The 18,244-nt window shown below is 42.6% G+C and overlaps 1 protein-coding gene across 1 annotated transcript in view; it reads right to left on the bottom strand.

Annotated features, from left to right (window-relative positions):
- The window catches only part of slc16a4 (solute carrier family 16 member 4), a 43,318-nt gene that overhangs the window by 1,843 nt on the left and 23,231 nt on the right, over nt 1–18,244 (bottom strand). Inside the window, exons 9-10 of the mRNA XM_061694493.1 lie at nt 5,920–6,131; nt 2,290–2,383 (exon numbers count right to left, since the gene is read on the bottom strand). Coding sequence (XP_061550477.1) covers nt 2,290–2,383; nt 5,920–6,131 — 306 coding nt within the window. The remainder of the gene's footprint in view (nt 1–2,289; nt 2,384–5,919; nt 6,132–18,244) is intronic.

Genomic DNA, 18,244 nt, shown 5'->3' with positions numbered 1-18,244 from the left:
ACATGCTCAACACCTAGATTGGCTAACGGGTTAACTAGTTAATAGCCAGCCAACTCTAGACTCTCATTCGCTGACTCCCATGTAACTCAACAGGCTAGGCCCTGCCTTTTAAAGCCACATACACACAAAGTCACAGATACTACAGTGTAGAACATGAGGATGACAATCCCAAGTGGACAAAAATAATACTTGCACCTCACGTGCATATTTTGTATTGGTATGATGTATAAAGCTTTGATATGGATTGTCCATCCATTTTCTGTACCGTTTATCCTAACCAGGGTCGCGGGCGTGCTGGAACCTATCCCAGCTAACTTCGGGCGAGAGGCGGGGTACACCCTGAACTGGTCGCCAGCCAATTGCAGGGCATTCGCACTCACACCTATGAGCAATTCAGAGTCTTCAATCAACCTAAAGTTTTAAAAGCTTAAAGCTTTAAAAGCTTAAAGCTTTAGGTAGGTAATGATATGGTCTCTCCATCACCTATGTTCACATTGCAGGAAGGTCTGAACGTAACCCCCGCGATAAACGAGTGACTACTGTACCCCCCCAAAAAACAGAGTGATTTCAAGGAGAGTGTTCCAAATGGAAGTCAGGTGTGCTAATTCTTTTCAATTCTTTATCCCTTGTGTATTTTGGCCAATGAATGTCAGCGAGCTCTCATTAAGACACTTTGTTGCTAGGGGGAATCCATTGCGCACAATCAATTGGTTGGCATATGCACACCAGCTGCGCCCACTTAGGCTGGTAGACAATAACTCCAAGAAAACAGCACTATTGATAAATAGTCACACTTAAAAGACCAGCCAACATTTGCCCGCATTTCCATCAATACATATGGGGAGACCTGCCCCGTTCTTTAATCGGCCCACTGAGCATAGACATAAAGAACCTGGAATGTTTGTGCTATTCATTTTACCGTTTTGTCCGCCTATAGTTAGTTAATACATTTTTTTAAATTAGTTATCTCACTAACTACTTTTATTAAAATTACCAACTAATGACTTACAATAACGGAATACATTTTTATTTTATTAAAAACAAACAATTTTCTATATCTTACATAGACAACTTTTTTTCCCCCCTCCTCCAAATAAGCTGGCCAACCGGGCGTGTGAAAACAAGAATGAGCTTCAGGCTTGTCGTCTGTCAAACGGTAGGGTCGTTTTCCTAATGTCCGTTTCTGCTGCAGGGAGATGAAAACAGAGATACGTGCTATTTATGAAGTGCCCTCGAAGGGATCATTCTTTGCATTTCAACCCTGAAATACTCCAGCAGGCGTGAGGGCCCGACTGGTTGGCTCACAACGTGGGAGGTCAACCATTATTGAGCTAAGGAATGAATATACTGTGTGTGTGTGTGTGTTTTTACAGTGTGTATATATATATATATATATATATATATACATATATAGAGAGAGAGAATAGATACATTAGGTACGGAAAGTAGATACAGTAGGTACGGAAAGTATTCAGATGCAATATCATGCAATATCTCAACTTTATTGTTTATTATTAATGACAATTTGGAATTTGGGTACAGATTTTAGCAAAAATCACGGAACTTGACGAGCCTGATTTGCTTTCGCGGGCCACATAAAATGATGTGGCGGGCCCATCTGGCCCCTAGGCCTTGAGTTTGACACCTATGGTATAGGGACTCACTATTGGAAGAGATGCAGCTATTGAACATGTTGACAAAGCAGCGTTTAAAGAAAGGCTGCAGACTTTTGGAAAGTACAAAATCTACAATATAGTGGGACCGCGAACTAAGAACCGTGATATAACAGGATTATTGTGTCTGTATTCCGTGATGATAAATTGCAGACTCAGGAAAACTGGTCAATCGGGCCCAATTTGGACATTTTCAGATACAATGACTCTCGATGGGAATTTTGTTTTGGAAAGCTACTAAATGGAAGTTGGACCAGGGAAGGAAGGTTCACCTTAGTGGTAGCACTAAAATTGGATACCAATATAAAAAAAAAAAAAAAACAACAACAACAAAAATCCAGTCCAATTTGTCAAAACAAGCCTCAGATCCTGTCTGCTCCTAACTTGAGTCACAGACGGACTGAAGTTTTAGGGCCCCATGGGACTATCCATCCATCCATTTCTATAACGCTCGCCCTCATTTGTGTCGCATTAAGCTAAGCTCGAGACCATCCCAGCTGAGAAGTGGGCTTCACCCTGGACTGGTCTCCAGTCAGTCATAGGGTACATATAGACAAACGAGGGACTGGTCGCCAGTAAGTGGGGATGTGGGGGGGGGTTCTGTTTGTTGACTTACCTGCCAAAGGAGGACCCGTGAGGCAGCCTAAGCCCACAAAGAACATGGAGAAGCCCATGGAGTTATTGAGTTTCTCCGCCCCCACCAGATCCACCTGAACAGCAGGAAAAAGAAAGATGTGACTTCACCTCAGTGAGCTGCAAGGATTTGTTTTTTTTTTATGCTACCACAGGAACGTACCAGTAATGACAGAAGATGAAAAGTGAAATGAAAATCATAGAACAGGAACAGGAAATGGAACTTATTGCAACAGATACTGTATGATATGTTGTTTATAGTTTCCATACATACAGAAAACACACATGCATACGGAAAATGGATGGTTGGATATATATATAATTTATATATATGTATATCCATCCATCCATTTTACGTACCGCCTATACTCACTAGAGTCACAGGCATGCTGGACCCTATCCCAGCTGACTGGGCGAGAGGCGAGTTACACCATGAACTGGTCACCAACCAATCTTAGGGCACATATAAACAAACAACCATTCACTTTTACATTTGCACCTGCGGGCAATTTAGAGTCTTCAATTAACCTACCATGCATGTTTTTGTAATGAGGGAGGAAACCGGAGTTCTGGGAGAAAATATATATATATATCTATACATATGTATGTATATTAGATTATAATATTTATATACTATATATTTTTATCCATTTGTTATATTTATATATATATATATATACAGTATAACAACATATTTTTTTTAAATGACGAAATATACACTAATGCATAACTAGTGCCGAGAAAAAGTATTGGCCCCCTTCTCAAATTTGTATATTTTTGCATGGGCCATCCTCAGCAAGAACTGGAATCAAGTTGGCAATGAGTCGTTCACATCTCTGCGGAGATATTTTGGCCCTTATTTAGGCCTACTCTTCCTTGCAGAATTGTTTGAATACGGCAAAAATGGGGGGTGTTTGGGCATGAATGGCCTTTTGAAGGTCATGCCACTGCATTTCAATCAGATTCAAGTCTGGAGTTTGACTAGGCCACTCCAAAACCTTCATTAGTCCTTTTTGACTTGCTGGTGTTTTTTGGATCGTTATCCTGCTGCAGAACCCAAGTGTGCTTCAGCTTGAGGTCACAAACTCATAGCCGAACATTCTCCTTCAGGATTTTCTGTTAAAGAGCAAAATTCATGGTTCCATCAATCACCGCAAGTTGTCCAGGTCCTGCAGGAGAAAAGCAGCCCAAGACCATCACACTACCGCCACCATGTTTGACTGTTGGTATGATGTTCTTTTTCTGAAATGCTGTGTTACATTTACGGCAGATGTAACGAGACAAAGACCTTCCAAAAAGCTGAACTGTCATCTCATCAGTCCATATAATATTCTCCCAAAAGTCTTGGTCATCATTCAGATGTTTTTTTTTTTTTTTTGCAAAAGTCAGATGAACCTTTATGTTCTTTTTGGTCAGCTCTAGTTTTCGCCTTGGAACTCTTCCATGGATTCCGTTTTTGCCCAGTCTCTTCTTTATTCTTGTGACATGAACACTGACCTTAACTGAGGAAAGGGAGGCCTGCAGTTCTTTGGAAGTTGTCCTGAGTTCCTTTGTGACCTCCTGGATGAATCATTGCTGTTCTCTTGGGTTAATCTTTGTAGGCCGGCGACTCCTGGGAGGATACGCCACTGTTCCATGTTTTCTCCATGTAAGGATAATGGCTCTCCCTACACTTCCCTGGAATCCGAAAGCTTTAGAATGGCTTTTGTAACCCTTTCCAGACTGGTAAGATGTCAATTACTTTAATTCTTTGGATGGTGTCATTTTATTTGTTTAGATCTTTTGTCTGACTTGAATTTGTCGGGACCGATTCTGTTTAAGTGAGTTCTTGATTTAACAGGTGTGGAGGTAATCAGGCTTGGGTGTGATCAGTGAAAATTAACAAAGAATTGTGATTAGCCACAATTAATTATTGATTTTACAAGGGAGGTCATTACTTTTTGACGCGGGCAGTTAACTTTTCCTTAATAAATGAAATCACCATTTAAAAATAGCATTTTAAGTTCACTTGGGTTATATGTCTGATGTGTGCATTTGTTTGATAATCTTAAACATTAAGATAGGGAAACTATGCAAAAATATAAGAATTTGAGAAAGGGGCGTATGTGATAACTTCCTCCGTGCTGAGCTGGTGGTAGTCTGAACTCTGCGTTTGTTTCGCCTCTCAAGAACTCATGGCAAACCTGCACAGCAACGTGTAGTCTGATCTTTCAACAGTCACCATGTGAAATTCCTTATTTCCACTCACCCTGCAATCTCTACACCAAGTATTTTCTGTTGAAACAATTGTGCATGACATGCCTTTGATTCAATTGCTTCATTTACTGTATCTATGTGTCCGGGTGGCGGCACGGTGGCCGACTGGTTAGCGGCACTTGTGAAGACTGACGATATCAGCGACTAATAGTTGAGGCAAAACAATTCAGACATTGAGTAAGTCCTCCTCGCCGGTATTTGGCACTGCGGCAGTTTGTCACATTGGCGAATTATCGTGTGCATCAGAAAGACAGAAAGAAAGAAAGAAAGAAAGGTCTTTGTTTGCAACTATTTGTCATTGTGTTAATTACAATTTTATGTATCAACAGTAGGCGGCACGGTGGCCGACTGGTTAGAGCGTCAGCCTCACAGTTCTGAGGACCGGGGTTCAATCCCTGGCCCCGCCTGTGTGGAGTTTGCAATGTTCTCCCCGTGCCTGCGTGGGTTTTCTCCGGGCACTCCGGTTTCCTCCCACATCCCAAAAATGCGTGGTAGTTTGATTGTAGACTCTAAATTGCCCGTAGGTGTGAATGTGAGTGCAGATGGTTGTTTCTTTGTATGTGCCCTGCGATTGGCTGGCAACCAGTTCAGGGTGTACCCCGCCTCCTGCCTGAAGATAGCTGGGATAGGCTCCAGTACTCCCGCGACCCTTGTGAGGCTAAGTGGCTCAGAAAATGGATGGATGGATGTGTCCGGGTGAAATTGTACATTTGTATTTTAGTGGTTCCTAACACGATCCCCTAAACCCATTCAAATACATAAAAAAAAATCAATCAGCCCCTGACACCAGTTTCACCGATTGACAAAACATTGGGTGGACATGTCTATCATACCAGGACTGAAAAGTACCCATGCCCCAAACTGAATAGGAAGTCGGCCATGTTGATTTGAAGCAGCCAATTTGGACTAATGCCATCAATAGGGGCCCCTGGAAAGTTTGTTTAAGTCAGCCACCGACGCCAGTTTCACCAATAGAAACAAATTTGGGTGGACTTGTGTATCATAAAATGGCGCACAAAAAGTTTCAAGGAAACCGCACAGGAAGATGGCCATCTTGGCTTGAAGCTGCCATTTTAAGCAAATTCGAGGGTTTGTAAGTGGACAAACTACTATGGAATTTCTCCAAACGATCTCCAATTGGAAACGGGTCTACTAGAAAGCTAGCGATCCCAAAATGCCAAGCTTTTTTGCCAGTGCCATCTAATATGTGCAGAGAGAACATGAGAATAAAACATGTGGTTCTGGACTATGGATGGGAAGAGTATTAAAACCCAAAAATGATGTCGATTGTAATGTTTATATGTATTTATTGTACAATACAACACTACACATGATGACAAAGCTGTTTCTGTCTCACCAGAACAGGCAGCAGCAGAGCCATGTAGCCACCACAGAAGATGGCAAAGAAGACGGCGTAGACCATGAGCAGGATATAGGAGGTGGCCAGCGGTGAAAGCAGATTGACCAGGCCGCAGAGGATCAGGTAGGCCTTGTGGTAGTGGTACTTATGGAACAGGTTCCGGTCCGTCACCCAGCCCGAGGCCAGCTGGGCGATTGTCTCTGTAATGCCTGCACAAGAGAGAAACAAGTGATGTTGGACTTTGCACAATTCACTTATCCACACTGTACTGTATGTTCAAGATTCAAATGATATCTTATGAAACATGTCTTCGATGTCAACGTAGAGTAAGATTTAATAAAAGAGGGCAAGAAAATTATGAATACAAAGAGAAATACAGGAATAAAAATACAAACTAAAGTAATGTATGGTAACTGTGCAACATCAGGTTGTGTGAGGTATTGTGATTGTTTGGAGGTTGTATCAAAACACACGGAGACAGGCTACATGTTTATACTAGAACTGTGTTAAATTGTTAATACAGAGGATGTAAAAAGTCAACCCATGTCTGTTCAAATGCCAGGTTTTTGTGATACAGAAAAATGAGACTGAGATAAATCATTTCAAAACTTTTTACACAATTAATGTGACTTATATAACATGTACAACACAACTGACCCCTTATAATGTCTCCACAAGAGGGGAGACATTATTTTTGTGGAGACCCCTTATAATGTCTCCACAAAAATTCCACATACAAAGCCTTTGCATGTCATCTTGCCAATAGAAAACCAATTGGCATAGCATTTCTTTTTAATTGCCATCCCACTAGAAAAGCCGCCATGTGCGGCTGCACATATTGAACATACCAGAAACCAACGCTGGCCACAATTTAAAGTGCCTTTGATGAACCTTTGATGAAATCTGAATATGAATACATGTCATTTTTTACTAGCTGTCCGCGACCCACCCAAAATCGTGTCCCAGTTTTGGGTCCCGACTCACGAGCTGAGAATCAGTACTTTAGTAGGCTTTATCTGGCAGGGTTTTTTTTTTTTTTTTTGCATTTTACCAGAAACCTGAGTGTTTTGTGATAACACTGACTGCTATTTCGAACTGTTCATAATTCCTTCCACCTTGACTAAGGCCCCGGGTCCAGCTGAAGAAAACCAGCCCCTGTCCATGGTGCTGTCACCACCATGCTTCACTGTAGGTATGCTGTTCTTTTGGTGATGGGCAGTTTGGTGTTGGCGCCAAACATGTCTTTTTGTTCAACCTTAGTTTCATCAGACCATAACAAAATCTCCAAAACACCTGTTCCAAAGAAACCAAGGTTGAACTTTTTGGTCAAAATTCCAAAAGGCGTGTTTTGGCGTGAATACGGCACTGCTCATGCCCTTGTCTGTTGGTCCCGACTCCTGCTTGTCAAACTAAGAGCACAGTAGGATGTCTGTGATTGAACATGCTATTCAACACAAGATGTGACTTTACTGCGCCAGTAGACCCGTCCACCCCTTGGTCGATTTTGTTTTTTTATTTTTTAACCATCTCATAAATCATTTAACAATAAACGGTGATGTCATTGCTGCTCTTTATCCGACCATTCCTGTACGGCAGCGGCCATGTGCTACTATCAAGATTGCTCGCGTGGCAATTGATGACTCAGCAAATATGTGGCCGCAGTGCACAAGCTGCAGCCGCGTGTGCACTGGCGAGTATCGACTCTTGCAGGGATGGCATCAAGCTCAACGGATCAATGAAAGTGACACATTGCATGCGCAGCAGCTGCAATGGCGAGAGAGAATAACAGAAACCAAGAACAGGGCTGGGCAAACCTTTCTACTCAAGGGTCACAATTCAGTTTGAAAAGAGGATGGGCCAGCTCATTCGTAGATGATATGATGTGTGTGTGTGTGTCTCATTTTAAAACTGATGATGAAATGATATTTGCATTGATTTTTATTAATTTTACATATTTAAATAATCAACTATTTTAAAAAAAAGATATATATATATATATATATATATATATATATATATATATATGTGTTTTTTTTTAGATAAGGCCCAGTCCACACATATGGACAATCGGCCTGTTTTTTTCTGTCAATTTTGCACCTTCCCAACAGAGCACGTCAAACGTCTGGCAATCTTAAATCTTATAAGATTATCCTAAAAGATTGTCTGAGGTGTGGTTAAGAGTGGATTTGTCCCGATTTTAGGGTCAGAAACAGGTCGGGGCCGACAATCTTAAATGATGAACGTGTTCAATATCCATCCATTTTCTTTACCGCTTATGCTCACTAGGGTGGCGGGTGTGCTGGAGCCTATCCCATCTATCTTTGGGTGAGAGGAGGGGTACACCCTGAACTGGTTGCCAGCCAATCGCAAGGCACATATAGACAAACAACCATTCACACTCACATTCACAGCTCCGGGCAATTTAGAGTTGCCAATTAACCTACCATGCATGTTTTGGGGATGTGGGAGGAAACCGGAGTGCCCGGAGAAAACCCCCGCAGGCACGGGGAGAACATGCAAACTCTACACAGACGAGGCCGGATTTAAACCGGGGCCCTCAGAACTGTGAGGCGGACGTGCTAACCGGTCGTCACCGTGCCGTGTTCAATATTTACAACCGAAAGTCTTCATGTGTGTGGGGAAGAGCCGACCTCTCCAGAGTCATGACGCTGTGAATTGTGATGTGGAACGGATTATAGCCAATCAAGAAGCACCCTGACTCAACATAAGGAAACGACCGTAAATAAAAATAAGCATGTCTTACTCGATGTCGTTTTTTTGTATGAAAGTGAGTTCTTCAGACGGTAAGAAGTATTTACCAATGCAAGTAATTTTCTAAGGACGACGCCATTTTGTCAGGTTCACGGCTCCAGTAGCCTTCGGGAACGTTTGGGAAACATCGGCTCAAAGCCGGAATCGTTTCTTCTTCTTCGGTTTTGTGTGATCATGTGTGATCATGTGAGATTTCGAGATTAGCACCGGAACAGAATCTTTATGTGTGTGGTGGTCTGTGTTGATATGTGTGATGTGTGGGGTCTGTCACAGATAAGAAAATATTTGAATAGTGGAAAAATCCTTATGTGTGGCCATATAACTTTATTACTTATAAAAAAAAAAAATTATGATTGATGAACCAATAATTTAATCAGTCATGATGGTGAAGTGTTGCAGGCAGCTGACTTGGGTGCTGGCAACGTGGGTTCAGTTCCCATTCAGTGATGATGTAAATTTGAGAGTTGATTTAACTATTGTTATTTTATCATTCAAAATAAATCAATTAACCCTTTATGGAATGAGTGAATTAAAAAAATAATTGAGATAGATTTTTTTGTCTATATGTGCCCCAACATTGACTAGTGACCAGTCTGTTGTTTGCCTTTGCTCGTCATCCAGCCTGTTCATGCGGATCGCTTCGAATGTTTAAAAGCAGCGGCTAAAAGGCTGTTCTTACATAATGAACGTTTGCAGAGAGGTCAAAGGATTGATGAGGCAGCTGTGTCGTGTTTACGTGGTTCCGCGTCCCTGTGTCCCGACCCGAGATGGCGTTGCGGCACATCTCCCGCTTGCACACGCACATTTTGTTTGTGTGCATTGGCCACAGCGGGTTGGCGAACGCCCGCAGCTCTTCCTGTTCAAACTGGGATGAAATGTATTCGAGCGCCTTAATCCGACTGTAACTGTGACAGGTAGAAAGCATGTGCACGCACGTCTGGGCGACAATGGGAGGGTTAGGGTAGGGTGCGAAGGATCAAAAGGTAAGGGTGCGAGGTGTCAAATGGTTAGAGTACAGCGCGAAACATGAAAAACTGCAAGGCATCAACACTAAGCACTCTTGAGTACCGATATTACTAGTACTGTTGATACATCCATCCATCCATTTTCTGAGCCGCTTCTCCTCACTAGGGTCGCGGGCGTGCTGGAGCCTATCCCAGCTGTCATCGGGCAGGAGGCGGGGTACACCCTGAACTGGTTGCCAGCCAATCGCAGGGCACATAGAAACAAACAACCATTCGCACTCACAGTCATGCCTACGGGCAATTTAGAGTCTCCAATTATTGCATGTTTTGGGGATGTGGGAGGAAACCGGAGTGCCCGGAGAAATCCCACGCAGGCACGGGGAGAACATGCAAACTCCACACAGGCGGGGACGGGGATTGAACCCGGGTCCTCAGAACTGTGAGGCTGACGCTCTAACCAGTCGGCCACCGTGCCGCCTACTGTTGATACATAAAATTGTAATTAACACAATGACAAATAGTTGCAAACAAAGACCTTTCTTTCTTTCTTTCTTTCTGTCTTTCTGATGCACACGATAATTCGCCAATGTGACAAACTGCCGCAGTGCCAAATACCGGCGAGGAGGACTTACTCAATGTCTGAATTGTTTTGGCTCAACTATTAGTCGCTGATATCGTCAGTCTTCACAAGTACCAGATACACTGAAATAAGGCCGGTATCGACCCAATACCGATACCTGGTATCGGTACTTGCCCATCCCTAATCAAAAGGTTAGGGCAGGTTCGAGGCATCAAAAGGTGCCCAACCCACGGCTCGCCTCCCTGATGGACGTCCAGTCACGAGATGAAAGCTGGAGATAACAAGCGGCCGATGTTGGTTTTTCCCAGCTTGGCGGAGGCACTTGGCTCCGCTCTTGGCTTCTTTTGTGTACACTGCCGCCCCAGTGCTCCTCTGCAAAGCATCTGCCGCTCAGCCTCGCACAGACCAAGAAAGCCCCGCTTGTTACTGGCAACTTTACTCACTGGACTGTCGCTTAGCGACTAGTGGCTAGCTCCAATGGGCTTGCGGAATAGGCCGAACCGGACCTTCCTTCCATTCAGTCGATGGGCCTCTATGACAACCGCCAGGGGGGAGGGAGAAAGGAGGGCCAGCGGGATGCCGGGACGGCGGTTTTGTTGCGCGGGCGGCACTCTGTCACTCTCATTACGAGCGCACATGAGGGCGAAACGTGACATAACAAACAAAGGAGTCAGGTGGTCTCGGGGGAGTCACACACTCCGGTGATTCCCAACCAGTGTGCTGTGAGAGAACATCAGGGGTGCCGTGCTGTGCGAACTGATCCAATTTGACTTCATTGGTCTGAAAATATATATTTTGTTCCTACAAATGATGCATCTTTACTGTTCATCGAGCTACGCCGAATTTTGAATTGAACTTTTACCCGTGTCCCCTTTTAGTTCACATTCCCTATTAGATGGCCAACGATGCAATGCTTGGTGAGTTGTGCTTCACAATGATAGTAATGGGGGACGTGCGTCACCGGCCAGAGGGTCATGGGGGCGGAGGGGCTGGAATGGAGGGAGGGAATCAAAGGAACCAGCCAGGGTTACTTGTCGTGCTGGCCAACACAAATTTGCCGGACGCAAGCACCGACGACCTGCTGAAGAGGACCGAGGTGGGACGAGCACATCAATGTGGCGCAAATGACCCAAATCCACGTTCAGTGTGTATAAATAACCCCACTGTGCCGATAAAAGCATATCAAAGATAATGAAAATTCAATTTTAAAAAAGTGATGGAAGGGGACCTATGATAAAATCCTCATTCAGGCCATTTACCCTGGGTTCTCAATTGCTCAGCCTTGGTTAAATGATAACAGTTTATTTCCTAGTTGTGCTACTCGGAAGAACGTGTGACAGCATATTCTTTTTTATATTACTTGTGTGACGTTTAATAAAGTCAAAATAATGCTGCGTGTACAGTTCACAAAAGACACTGCAATGAATCATTACACATCTAACTGATATCAATGAGAAATGTATTTTTGTGAGAGGACAAAATGGAAGTTGGAGGGAACCAATTGAGGTTCGAGCCGGAGGTTTCCATGTAACAGCTGCAATAATGAGTTGTGTTGTTGCTCTGTGCGGCTGCCGCGCATCATGCGTTCAGCCGTTCGCTCAATCAATTTCCTGCCTGCGCCTTAAGAGGGTTACGGTTCCATGTTTAAGTGCTCAGCTGAAAAAGAGCACTCCTCGGAAGAAGCACATGTTCATGACCTTTAAGAAATGTACTTACAGGGCAAATGGAAGGATTTAAGTCACTAATGCAACTACACCTAGAAGGACTCTGTTTTTTTTTTTAAAAGGGACCGATCGGTTGAGGTATCTTAAATCAATGTGCAATTATTTAACTAGCATTTATTTTATTTTATTATTTACAATAAATTAAGTAATTATCCATCCATCCATCCATTTTCTGAGCCGCTTCTCCTCACTAGGGGTCGGGGATTGAACCCGGCCGGGTCCTCAGAACTGTGAGGCTGACGCTCTAACCAGTCGGCCACCGCGCCGCCATTAAGTAATTAATTTAGATATTATTATTATTTGATGAGATAAATGAAAAAAAATGAATAAATACATCTTAACCAATTTTAGGGTGGAAAAGTATAAATGAATGCAAGAAATATCACAGAAGTAGAAAATATAAATACTCGGTGGACAGAGTGGGTTTAGTGAATGCTTGTCCGTCTCGACAGTGGTGCGTTCAAATATGAGTTTAATTCATTCTTTGCCCATGTTCAGAACTCAAAACACGTATCGCAAATCATCTTTCCCCATGAATGGAAATGCCATGAATCAGTTCCGCCACCCCCCCCCCCCCCCCCCCCCAAAAAAATAGCAATGTTTGTAAGGAGTTTTTAACATGATAAATAGCACTCTATAATATTGTACTCTTTAAAAAGTTACAGTAATGACATAATTAAATGGAATGTAAAGAATTAAACCCTTTGCCATATTTTTTGCTTCAATTCAAAGGGCATTGTGTTGCTTCTTCTGGCGTGCACGACTTGGCCACTTGGGAGCAGTATAATACAGACAAGGAGCCGGTTTCAACTCCTCAGTAAACAGCAGTAATAGTAGTCGTTCTTCACAGATGATAAACAATATACTGTAAGCCTGTGATTACTGTTATACTGTCTACATGTGTTTCTGCACCATTTGTGTTCAAATATCCATTGCTTACGAGGTTTATAACGCTACGACACCGATGCTAATCATTAGCCCGTCTATGGCGTTTTCCATTGTTTGTTAGCAGGAAGCTAAACTGACTTTATTGAAGCAAAACTATTTGGCTGTTATATTGATACACAACGTGTAGTTTTCTGTTTTCTGTTTAGTTTGACAGTAAATTTAAACTGGGAGCTTGACACCTCTTTTTTGGAACAATTGTTCACTATCTGCCAATCTGCGACATGTTGTGAAGTTAGTTGAGTTGCGTTCGCTGCCACTGTACAGCATTCATCCATCAATCCATTTTCTGTACCGTTGCGGGCACGTTGGAGGGAAAAGAAAAAAAGAAAAAAACAACCATTCACACTATTGGTATTATCAATTTGAACGTTAATTTTACTGCTATATATACACACACACATACAACCCCCTTAAATTCTTCACTTTGTTTTATTTCAACCATTTGCTAAAATAATTTTGCATTTTTTTCGTCATTAATGTATACACAGCACCCCATATTGACAGAAAAAAACTGAATTGTTGACATTTTTGCAGATTTATGAAAAAAGAAAAACTGAAATATCACACAGCCATAAGTATTCAGACCCTTTGCTGTGACACTCATATATTGAACTCGGGTGGTGTCCATTTCTTCTGATCATCCTTGAGATGGTTCTACACCATCACTGGAGTCCAGCTGTGTTTGATTATACTGACTGGACTTGAGTAGGAAAGCCACACACCTGTCTACATAAGACCTTACAGCTCACAGTGCATGTCAGAGCAAATGAGAATCATGAGGAGACAGAATTGTGGCGAGACACAGATCTGGCCAAGGTTACCAAAAAAAAATTCTGCTGCACTTAATGTTCCTAAGAGCACAGTGGCCTCCATAATCCTTAAATGGAAGACGTTTGGGACGACCAGAACCCTTCTTAGAGCTGGCCGTCCGGCCAAACTGAGGAATCGGGGGAGAAGAGCCTTGGTGAGAGAGGTAGGGAAGAACCCAAAGATCACTGTGGCTGAGCTCCAGAGATGCAGTCGGGAGATGGTTGAAAGTTCTCGAAAGTCAACCAACACTGCAGCCCTCCACCAGTCGGGGCTTTATGGCAGAGTGGCCCGACGGAAGCCTCTCCTCAGTGCAAGACACATGAAAGCCAGCATTGAGTTTGCTAAGAAAAACACCTGAAGGACTCCAAGATGGTGAGAAATAAGATTCTCTGGTCTGATGAGACCAAGATAGAAATTGTTGCCCTTAATTTTAAGCGGCATGTGTGGCAAAAACCAGGCACTGCTCATCACCTGTCCAATACAGTCCCAACAGTGAAGCATGGTGGTGGCAGCATCATGCTGTGGGGGTGTTTTTCAGCTGCAGGGACAGGAAGACTGGTTGCAATTGAAGGAAAGATGAATGCCAAGAAAACCTTCCCCAGAGTGCTCAGGACCTCAGACTGGGCCAAAGGTTCACCTTCCAACAAGACGATGACCCTAAGCAGACAGCTAAAATAACGAAGGAGTGGCTTCAGAACAACTCCATGATAGTTCTTGAATGGCGCAGCCAGAGCCCGGACTTAAACCCAATTGAGCATCTCTGGAGAGACCTGAAAATGGCTGTCTACCACCATTCACCGTCCAACCTGACAGAACTGGAGAGGATCTGAAAGGAGGAATGGCAGGAGCCCCAAATCCAGGTGTGAAAAACTTGTTGCATCATTCCCCAAAAGACTCATGGCTGTATTAGCTCAAAAGGGTGCTTCTACTAAATACTGAGCAAAGGGTCTGAATACTTATGGCTGTGTGATATTTCAGTTTTTCTTTTTTAATAAATCTGCACAAAATTCAACAATTCCTTTCTTTCCTGTCAATATGGGGTGCTGTGTGTACATTAATAAGGTAAAAAAACGAACTTAAATGATTTTAGCAAATGGCTGCAATATAAAAAAGAGTGAAAAATGTAAGGGGGTCTGAATTCATCCCGTACCCACTGTGTGTGTGTGTGTGTGTGTGTGTGTGGCCTATATATTTATATATTATATATTTATATTTGTATTGACTGTATCTGTTGATTTATATAGCCGCTATCCGTATAAATCCATTTATTTAAACTCACTAATCGGTGATCTGCCCCAAAAATCCTGATCGTGTAAAGTCTAGTTTGGATGGGTGGACGGATGGATCAATAAATGGAAGCATTTCAACTCATTTCAACCTCTAATGATTGACTTGGGCAAGTGAAAGACAGACGGCAGCCTGATCTTGATGATCATGTATATATACTCGTTGAATAATTAACAAGCATGTTGAAGAGGTGCTCTTCAAGAATGCGCGCGTGTAACTGGTCCTTACGCACATGTTTGTTTTCACAATATAGTGTGAGCGTGAACCCACTCGCCCTGGCCACTGGACCAAAGTTCAGCCTTTATGTAAGCGCATTCATTGCATAATACTGCGGCGTCTGAGCAGCTCACGAATAATTCATGGCCACCAAGTTGGTGGAGGACTTGATGAAGGCGCTCTTATAGTAACCTGTAGTGCCTCCTTCAAGCTCATGAACAACACATTTATCACTTGTGTGGTTATTTCAAATAAAGCCATACATTTTCAGTGCTGCTCATCCATTGGGCAGTGTTGAGAAGATAACCTTGGAAATGTAGTTGGTTACAATTTCAAGTTAGCCTGTCACTATTGAAGCACTATCAAGCGTATTATTGTGAGCAACACACGCAGCAACAGTCCCGTTTCCCCTAATTGTTGAATGAAACGTGACTTAGTTGCGCGTGTTGGTATTTAAAACATCAGCTTTCAGACCGATGTAGAAATGTTTGTTTTTTGTACTTACAAAAACGCCGTTGCGTAAAAGGGGGCAAAACTAGACAAGGTAGTACCTCGAACTTACAAGGGACCTGACTTACAAGTTTTCTTAGGTATGAGCCATCGCTCAGCTGATTTTTTTGCTTTGACGTGTGAGCAAAAATTTTTGATACGAGCGCTAGATGGTGGCAAGTGAACTTCACAGCAAGCAGCAGTTTGGCACATTGTGAACAATTCTTCTTCTTCAAAAAAAAAGAGGCTCCAGGGTCTTTATTTTCACCCCCAGCTGAAGTTTACCGTCAAACTCAATGTAAAACAAAGGCAATTACTGGTTGTGTATTTACTAGAAAAATTGGGAAGCGGGCTAATGAAACTAGCATTGATATTGCCGTCGTTAGAAACCCTTTAACAACTGATATTTGAACACAAAGGGTAGGAACATATGCAGACAGATGGTATCACAATACTCACAGGCATATACAGTGTTTATCCTCTGCGAAAAACGACTGTTGCTGCAGTTTGTGTCTTCTTTTGAGTTGCATCATCAAATCTACGTGTAGTATGTTGTTCTGTATTATAATGTCCCAGGTGGCCAGACACACAATGCCTGTTGAATTAATGCATGAGATCATGATGCGCAAACTGTTTAAGTCTTTACATTCTGTTCAATTATGTTATTGCTGCATGTTTTTGTGAAATTCGTGAAGTACTGTAGAGTGCTATTTTGCTTATTAAAAAACACATTACAAAAATGTTTGTCTGCCTTTTCCCCCTACTGCTAATCTTTATTAAAAGCACCAATATAGAATCGGGTGGTCGAAGTAGATCTCTTACTCTAATACATCATAATAAAAGAGAATGTAAAGAATGGTTTTATAAAGTGTCATTACGCACTCTATTAGTGATGTGTTGGATGCCTTTAAGAAGGTGTGGCCGAGTGAGCTGAGTTTTCTCATTTTGAATTTGTTTGTTTGACTGTTTGTCCCGTTCAATAGACGGCTGAAAGTGCATCAGTGACTGCGGCTTCGGCGCCCATACGTCGCCACTAGGGCTATCACGATCGAACCTTTTTAGAATTGATTATCCTATACAGTAGATATTTTGTGGAATAGTCAAGTAATCACCCCGAAGAAAAATAAAAAACACATTTCTTAAGTTTTTTTTTTTTTTACTACTAACATGCATTTTATTCTCATTTATGAGGGCTGGACTTCTATCCTTAAACTGCTTATGTTGGTACTGAGTGTATGGTATAAAATGCACAAAATCAGCCTTTGCTAAATGGTTAGCATTCACGATTAGCATTAGGGTGCTAGCGATGACCATTTTAGGTAAAAAAAAAAAAAAACAACGTAAACTACCATTCAGCTCACTCATAGTTCATGTTATATGTACATTATACATCTAAGTGTGTCTTGAAAATAACTTACACTCATCCGTTGTTTTTGTTTTCATCAGTGGCACAACATTGCATCCCTTGCAATAAATGTGCATGTGAAACATTGGTTCCGACGGCCCAACCATGGTTCTGGGCGGAACATTTTTTTTTCCTGTGTTTTTTTTGGGGGGGGGGTTGGTTCACAGCGGAACTTCGAGGCACAAATTCTGCGTCAACCTATTTTTGGAGTGGACTTAGCCGAGTTATTAAATTATTTTTTCCCCCCAGCCCTAGTCACCACACATTTCATTGTCTACTGTAAATGCGTTATTCCGCAACAAAAGGTGCTGATCACACCATCCATTGAAGCTGGAAATTTGTGTTCCTTGTGAAAGGTGCAGCCACCGAAGGCGTAAAGCCAATTTGTTTTCTTCAGAGGTGGTATCCTAAGCCTCTTTCGCACTGCTTACGTAATGCTGTGAATTTCTGGGGTAAATCATCCATCCATCCACCCATTTTCTGAGCCGCTTCTCCTCAGTAGGGTCGCGGGCATGCTGGAGCCTATCCCAGCTGTCATTGGGCAGGAGCCGGGGTACACCCTGAACTGGTTGCCAGCCAATCGCAGGGCACATACAAACAAACAACCATTCGCACTCACATTCACACCTACGGGCAATTTAGAGTCTCCAATTAATGCATGTTTTTGGGATGTGGGAGGAAACCGGAGTGCCCAGAGAAAACCCACGCAGGCACGGGGAGAACATGCAAACTCCACACAGGCGGGACCGGGGATTGAACCCGGGTCCTCAGAACTGTGAGGCTGACGCTCTAACCAGTCGGCCACCGTGCCGCCGGAGTAAATCACATCTTTAAAAAAATAAAAAATAAAAATGAAAAAATAATTCATACTGCTATTTAGGTTTACAGCTGTCATAAGCAGAGATGATGGGTGGATCGATGAGTGGTGGACGTGACGCTGTTATTAAAGTTTGTTGTTTAACATGTAAATAATAACAATGAAATGCGGATGCAATTGTATATATGTAATAATATGATGAGGTGGCATTTACATGATGGTTACAGTTATAACGTCTCTCTGATGGAAACCATAACTACAATGTCGCCCACAATTAAAGCCAGTTTGACACCCCTGCTGTAGGCCAAA

The sequence above is a fragment of the Phycodurus eques genome, chromosome 1 (assembly GCF_024500275.1).
Source record: "Phycodurus eques isolate BA_2022a chromosome 1, UOR_Pequ_1.1, whole genome shotgun sequence".
Taxonomy (NCBI): domain Eukaryota; kingdom Metazoa; phylum Chordata; class Actinopteri; order Syngnathiformes; family Syngnathidae; genus Phycodurus; species Phycodurus eques.
This window is presented reverse-complemented; position numbering and strand designations above follow the sequence as displayed.